Consider the following 8,331-nt stretch of genomic DNA (forward strand, 5'->3'; position numbering starts at 1 on the left):
AAGCTTCTATTTCTGCTTCATTGACTATGCTAAAGCCTCTGACCATGTGGAACACAACAAACTGTGGGAAATTCTTAAAGAGATGGGAATACTAGACCACTTTATCTGCCTCCTGTGAAACCTGTATGCAGGTCAAGAAGCTGCACTTAGAATCAGACATGGAACAACAGACTGGTTCCAAATTGGCAAAGGAATATATCAAGGCTGTATATCATTACCTTGCTTATTTAACTTATGTGCAGAGTACTTCATGTGGCTGGATGAAGCACAGGCTGGAATCAAGATTGCCAGGAGTAATATCAATAACCTCAGATATGCAGATGACACCACCTTTATGGCAGAAAGCAAAGAGGAACTAAAGAGCCTCTTGATGAAGGTGAAAGAGGAGAATGAAAAAGCTGGCTTGAAACTCAACATTCAGAAAATGAAGATCATGGCATCCGGTCCCATCACTTCATGGCAAATAGATGGGGAAACCATGGAAACAGGACAGACTTTATTTTCTTGGGCTCCAAAATTACTGCAGATGGTGATTGCAGCCATGAAATTAAAAGACACGCTCCTTGGAAGAAAAGCTATGCCAAACCTAAACAGCGTATTAAAAAGTAGAGACATTACTTTGCCAACAAAGGTCCATCTAGTGAAAGCTATGGTTTTTCCAGTAGTCATGTATGGATATGAGAGCTGGATTATAAAGAAAGCTGAGCACTGAAGAATTGATGATTTTTAACTGTGGTGTTGGAGAAGACTCTTGAGAGTCCCTTGGACATCAAGGAGATCAAAACAGTCAATCCTAAAGGAAATCAGTCCTGAATATTCATTGGAAGAACTGATGCTGAAGCTGAAACTCCAATATTTTGGCCACCTGATTCGAAGTGGCTCATTGGAAAAGACCCTGATGCTGGGAAAGATTGAAGGCAGGAGGAGGGGGGGATGACAGAGGATGAGATGGTTGGATGGCATCACCGACTCAATGGACATGGGTTTGAGAAAGCTCCAGGAGATGGTGAAGGACAGGAAAGCCTGGCATGGAGTTGCACAGAGTCAGACATAACTGAGTGACTGAACAAGAATGAGGTCCTACAGTATAGCAAAGGGAACTCTGCTCAATGTTATGTGGCAGCCTGGATAGGAGGGGAGTTTGGGGTGGAGAATGGATACATGTATATGTATGGTTGAGTCCATTTGCTGTCCACCTGAAACTATCACAACAGTGTTAATCAGCTATACTCCAATACAAAATAAAATGGTAAAATAAGAGTTGTGGACTTCAACTCAAGAGGAAACAGTCTTGATTATGGGAGAGCATGAATACAATACTAGTAAATGAAAGGTGTTTGAATACTGGTGCAAAGTCTAAGGAAACATGAGACAAACATGACGGACAGTCAGGCAGGAAGCTTCTGGATAGCCTTGTTCTAATCATCTGATGCATGTTCTTTCATCACAGATAAACCATAGTGAGACACCTGTCCTCATTTCCAAACCTTACTGAGGGACATTAGGTTACCTGAGTGGCATCACAGTGGAATGGTGGTTGACATTTCTGCTGAGTGTTCCATCTGTATTCAGGAGGGGCAGAGGAACTGAGTGAGCCACCAGGCTCCAAGGCAAGAAGGGTCATCTATGGAAGGAGGCTCAGGTGTGTTACTGCTTTTCAGGGAAAGGACTGTTGAATGGGGCGGTCACAGGCAGAGCACAATCTCTGTACTCCCTAGAGGTTCAATTTCCAAAGCTCCTCATTAGTCAAGCAGTTTTATTATCACTGTGATCCCAGGACTGTCCAAACCCTTAGAAACCGATGATACAATTCTATGATGCTATACTATACTATATATATATAATCTTATAATAAGTTATTTTATTATATTTTATATAATTAATTATAAAATATATGCTATATATTACACAAATAGCATATTTTAAAGCATAGTTGTTAGTGTAAAAAACAACACAAAAATTTCAGGGTTTATCTCTCCAAGAGTCATTAAATGTTTTCTGATCATAATCTTAACTGTGTGTATTTTACACAATTGAATTGCAATATATTCTCTGTGACAATCCTGTCTCTGATCAATTACTATATCCCAACCACCTTTTCTAATTTATCAAAATGGCTTCAATATATATTAATAGTTTTCTTCACTTTCTGTCTCTATGTGTGCTCAGTCATGTCCAACTCTCTGAGACCCCATGGACTGTAGCTGGCCATGCTCCTCTGTCCATGGGATTATCAAGGCAAGAATACTAGAGTGGGTTGTCATTTCCTCCTCCAGGGGATCTTCCTGACCCTGAGACTGTACCCTCATCTCCTATGTCTCCTGCATAGCATGTGGAATCTTTACTGCTGAGCTATGGAGGAAGCCTTTAGCTGAATGGTGTGCTACAATAATTAAGACCTATTAAATTGGTATAGGTGTAAATATAAGACTTGTTGATGATAATATCGAGCCCAGAAAAAGACCAGAACATAAATGGACAGTTTATTCAGGGACATAAAAATGAATTTGGATCCTTATCTCCCATCAAGGCAAAACTAAATTCTAGAAAGAGTATTGTTTCAAATGTAAAAGCTAAAATGGTGAGTCTCTCAGATTGAAGTAACCTTGGGTTTTATTAAAAAATATCTAGGGAGCACAAACCATTGTGGAAAGTATTGACAAATGCACTGCATTAAAACTAAGCACTTGGGTTCATCCCATCACTCCCCAAAAGCCTAAAAAAAATCCAAAAGTAATAAACACATGCAAAAAGAAATTTGCAGTGCATACAACTTAAAATAATAACCTGGTGATACAAAGTCATGTGAATCAATTGGAAAAAGATAAGCCACTCAGGAGAAACACCACAAACAGAAACTTAACAGGAAGGAAATAAATATCTGAAAATTCTATCAATCACTTAATAATAAGATATACATGAATTATTAAATCATTTTCATACCCATTAGGCTGTCAGTGTTCTTGAAAATGTGTTGATGATGATATAGATCATCAGTAGTTTCCAATGTCAATCTTAAAGGAAACCAACCCTGAATATTCATTGAAAGGACTGTTGCTGAAGCTGAAGCTCCAATATTTTGGTCACGTGATGCAAACAGCCAACTCATTGGAAAAGATCCAGATGCTGGGGAAGACTGAAGGCAGAATGAGAAGATGGTGTGGAGGTGAGATGACTGGATGGCATCACTGATATAATGAACTTGGGCAAACTCTGGGAGATGATGAGGGACAGGGAGGTCTGTCATGCTGCAGTCCTTGGGGTCATGAAGAGTCGGACATGGCTGGGAGGCTAAACAGCAACTTTCCAGTTCAGTTCAGTTCAGTTGCTCAGTTGTGTCTGTCTCTGTCGTCTCTGACAGATTTCCAATATATGTATAAATTTGTTCAAAAGAAGACTTATTGTAACCACACAAAGGAGACTCGGTATCTCTAATACCCAATATTTCCATCCCAATTACACAACACTCTCATTTACACCAGACACATATAAAGTACTATTCAAAATGATTTATTTATAACACCAGAAAACTAGTTACAAAGAAACAAAATTTCCAGCAGTATCAGAAAAAACATGTGTTTTGAAAAGATACTACATATGACTTACAAGTCCAGAGTATTGGAAATGAGTTCATTTCTGCTGTGTAAATACTATTTATTTTATTAAATGATGCAGATTAGAAAAACAAGCTGATAATACAACACGAAGGAAAACTAATCTAATTGCTAAAGAAAGTAGTAAAAATATGTGAGAATAGTAAGTTTCCAAATTATGAATAAAAGCACATCATGGAACCCAACGATATTAGTTAATTTTATTGAGTCCTTTACTACATGTCAAGTTGTCTGAGGTGTTTTTAATGCTTGTGGGGGTGGGATTCAAAGGGGAATTGCACTGCATATAGTCAGGCTTAGGCTCTCAAAATAAGCATTTTCTCCACCTTGAGGATGAGCTTCAGATGGGACATTTGATCCTATTCATGGTGAAGAGAATGAAGGGTGTATGTTGCAGATGACTCCATGCATTATTAAATATTAAGACACATAGGATTGAGTCAGTTTTCTGTTTCTGGTAAACATTTTGTGATATGATGCCTGCATGTGTTGCAGCCGTCTTGGCTCACAAGGGTAACTACCGCTCCCAGGTTAAAGACACCACCTGGAGGAGCAAATGACTTTTCTCTACATTCCCCAGTTCTGAAGCCTTTGTATTATAAGAGAGCATTGTTTTGGCACATTCGAATCAGGGTTACTTTATCTCAGTAAAGATGAAAGCTTCCTCACTGATCAAAATTGAATGTCTTGTAATCATCCCTAACCACTGAGATAGCAACAATTTAGCAATTACAGAGGTCAGAAAACTGAGTTGTGGTGGGTGTTGGTGTTGCCAGGCACACATACAGTTTATCTGTGGTGGGTATCAGGAATGAGTGAGTTGGAATTTGCAAGAACAGCTCTCCACATGTTTTACAGCAGGCTTGACCGTGGATGCAGTTCTGTTGTTGTTCAGTCACTAAATTGTGTCCAACTCTTTGTGACCCCATGAACTGAAGCACACCAGGCTCCTCTGGCCTTTACTGTCTCCAAAAGTTTGTTCAAATCTGTGTCCATTGAGTCAGTGAGCCTATCTAACCATTTCATCCTCTGCTGACCCCCTTCTCCTTTTGCCTTCAATCTTTCCCAGCATCCCAACTCCAGTGAGTCAGCTCTTCCCATCTGGTAGCCAAAGCATTGGAGCTTCAACTTCAGCATCAGTCCTTCCAATGAATATTCAGGGTTGATTTCCTTTGGGATTGACTGCTTTGATCTCCTTGCAGTCCAAGGAACTCTCAAGAGTCTTTTCCAACACCACAGTTTGAAAGCATCAATTCTTCGGTATTCAGCCTTCTGTATGGTTCAAGTCTCACATCTGCACGTGACTGTTGGAAAAACCATTTGTTATCTTTCAGTCATTAAATCTTGTCTGACTCTTTGAGACATCATGGACTGCAGCATGCCAGGCTTCCCTGTCCTTCATATCTCCTAAAGTTTGCTCAAACTCATGTCCACTGAGTTGGTGAAAAAGCATAGCTTTGACTATATAGATCTTTCTCAGAACCAACCAAGAGATCAGGCAAAATCAAGGCTCTATGTCCACAAATTTATTAGATCCTCTCCCTGACATATCCAAATTTTCCACATTTCTTCTTTTGATGTTCCATTAATATCAGTATATCCCTTGTCTCCATTAGATTCTTAGGAGTGCATGGAGGAAAACAAGACTAGGAAATGGGACTCATTTGTGAAACATCACTGAGCCAAGAAAACAGGAAGTTGGGTTTCAACCTCAAGTTAAAATTCCCTTAGCCACTATGTTACCTAGTCATTTTAGAATAAGTTGGTGGGACAAGAGTCAGGCTTTCTGGTTCACCTGACATTCTGTGACTCTGGTTCATTCTAGAAATGCCAGTACAAAGCACAAGAGACAATCACAGAAAAGAAGTCCTAACGATGAGTTTTCTCAGAGCTCCTTTCATGTCCCTGTTCCTCAGGCTATAAATGAAGGGGTTCATCATTTGAGGAACAACGGTGTACATCATTGAAAGCACGGCAGTGTTTTTGGAAGAGTTAGTAAGATCAGAACTAATATACACCCCAAAACCTGTCCCATAGAATAAGGACATAACTGAGAGGTGAGACCCACAGGTGGAAAATGCTTTATACTTTCCACTTGCTGATGGCATTCTCAAGACAGAGGACACTATCTGAATATAAGAGAAAATGATTCCACACACAGGAATACCCCCAAATATGCTAGTTGCCAAATATATCAGGATATTGTTAATGAGGGTATCAGAACATGCAAGCTTGATGACCTGAACAACTTCACAGAAGAAGAGGGGGATTTCCAGATCTGTGCAAAAGGTCAGCTGCAACACCATCAGACTGTGAAGAAGGGCAACCACGATGCTAATAAACAAGGAGAATAGAATCAGCTGGCCACAGAGGGGGAAGTTCATGATGGCCATGTACCTCAGTGGGTGACGAATGGCCACATACCGGTCATAGGCCATTACTGCGAGAAGACTATTTTCCAAACCAACAAAGACTAGGATGAAGCAGAGCTGGGTGAGGCAGCCTGTATATGCGATGCTCTGATTCTGTGTTTGGATGTTCACTAGCATCTTTGGGATCGTGGTTGTGCTTAAACAGATGTCAGTAAAGGACAAGTTGTAGAGAAAGAAGTACATGGGGGTGTGGAGGTGGGAGTCAGAGATGACAGCCATGATGATGAGCAGGTTTCCCAGAATGGTAACCAGGTATATGAACAGGAACAGAATGAAGTGGAGTGGCTGCAGTTCCGGATCTTCTGTCACTTCCATAAGAAGGAATTCTAAAATTCCTGTTTTGTTTCTGGGTCCCATGTTGTGGAAAAATCTGGTGAGAAGGATGGAAACTGACAACATATCATATGTGGGTTTTCTGCACTAGCAGGAGGATCACAAAAAGGCAAACACTATCTTGGGATGAGATGGAGACAGAGAAGAATAAGAAACATTCCTTCTGAATACATATTATTCCGTTACTTTTTTTAAAAAACTGAACCTGATACAGCAGATATCATCCATTGTTAATTCCCATAGGGGCTTAAGGGGTAGTCACTTTTCATAATACCCCAACTATACTATTTAGATTATTTGAGACATTTGGTAATTTTCTAAAGAGAGACTAGGGAGGCAGCTGAATATTCTGTCTAGATTCCCAGAGACCTCAGAGCCAGGAAACTGAAATAATACATAGGTATGTCAATAACCTTGATGTCCTTTGGACAGCAAGGAGATCAAACCAGTCAATCCTAAAGGGAATCAACCCTGAATATTCACTGGAAGGACTGATGCTGAAGCTGAAGGTCCAACATTTTAGCCACCTGATGTGAAGAGCCGACTCCTTGGAAAAGACTCTGATGCTGGGAAAGATAGAGGATGGGAGGAGAAGGGGGCAACAGAGGATAAGTTGGTTGGATACGATCACTGACTCAATGGAGATGAATTTGAGCCAACCTCAGGAGACAGTGAAGGACAGGGAAGCCTGGCCTGCCGCAGTCCATAGTGTAGCAAAGAGTTGGACACGACGTAGCGACTGAACAATAATTACAAATGTCAAGAATCGAATGAGAAGATAAGATAAACTTTACTGAACTTCCTGTCCACCCACCCCATACCCCAACAAGATTACAAATGAATGTTGGAAACATTTTAATAGTTATCCTATTTTAAGAAATGCAGATTTGAAGTAGAGTGTGTGTACATATTGATTCCAAACTCCCTAACAGTCCCTTCCTCTCATTCTTCTGCCTTAGCAAACATAAGTGTGTTCTCTAAGTCTGTGAATCTGTTTCTGTTTTGTAAATAACCATAAGGTCCTACTGTGTACCATAGGGGCTCTGCTCAATGTTATGTGGCAGCCTAGATGGGAAGGGAGTTGTGGGAAGAATGGATATATGTATATACATGACTGAGTCCCTTTGCCGTCCACCTTAAACGGTGACTACATTGTGTGTGTGTGCATGTGGCCATGCTCAGTTGGGTCCAACTCTCTTATGACTCCATGGACTCTAGCCTGCCAGGCTCCCCTCTCCATGGGATTTTCCAGGCAAGAATACTGGAGTGGGTTGCCATTTCATTCTCCCAGATATCTTCCCAGCCCAGAGATGGAAACCATGTCTCTTGGGTCTGCTGCGTTGCAGGTGGATTCTTTACCACTGTGCCACCTGGGAAGCCCATTAACCGGCTCTACTCCAGTATAAAGTACAAAGTTCAGAAAAGGGGGGTGCAGATTTCAACTCAAGAGGAAATGGTTTTGGTTATAGTAGAGAGTGACTACAACATTAGTCAATGAGATGCATTTTAATACTGGTGCAAAGTGCAAGGAAACTTGAGAAGAAAATGAGAGACAGGCAGGAGGCCTGGAGTAGCTTATTTCTAATCATCTGATGTATATTCTTTCCTCATAGCTTCCTTTGGATAAGTATAGCGAGACACCTGTCCTCATTTCCAAATCTTACTGAGGGACATTAGGTTACCTGAGTGGCATCACAGTGGAATGATGGTTGACATTTCTGCCGAATGTTCCATACAGATCTGTATTCAGGAGGGGCAGAGGAACTGAGTGAGCCACCAGGCTCCAAGGCAAGAAGGGTCATCTATGGAAGGAGGCTCAGGTGTGTTACTGCTTTTCAGGGAAAGGACTGTTGATTGGGGCGGTCACAGGCAGAGCACAATCTCTGTACTCCCTAGAGGATCAATTTCCAAAGCTCCTCATTAGTCAAGCAATTTTATTATCACTGTGATCC

At 40.9% G+C, this 8,331-nt stretch overlaps 1 protein-coding gene across 1 annotated transcript; it reads right to left on the bottom strand.

Annotated features, from left to right (window-relative positions):
* Window positions 1-5,467: 5,467 nt before the first annotated feature.
* Window positions 5,468-6,445, bottom strand: LOC147368487 (olfactory receptor 7G1-like). The gene has a single exon (XM_086409158.1). The coding sequence runs from the start codon at window positions 6,443-6,445 to the stop codon at window positions 5,468-5,470; it is 978 nt and encodes a 325-aa protein (XP_086265284.1).
* Window positions 6,446-8,331: the final 1,886 nt, after the last annotated feature.

This window comes from Bos grunniens, chromosome 7 (assembly GCF_055505025.1).
Source record: "Bos grunniens cultivar Pamir isolate PY7600 chromosome 7, Bosgru_T2T1.0, whole genome shotgun sequence".
Taxonomy (NCBI): domain Eukaryota; kingdom Metazoa; phylum Chordata; class Mammalia; order Artiodactyla; family Bovidae; genus Bos; species Bos grunniens.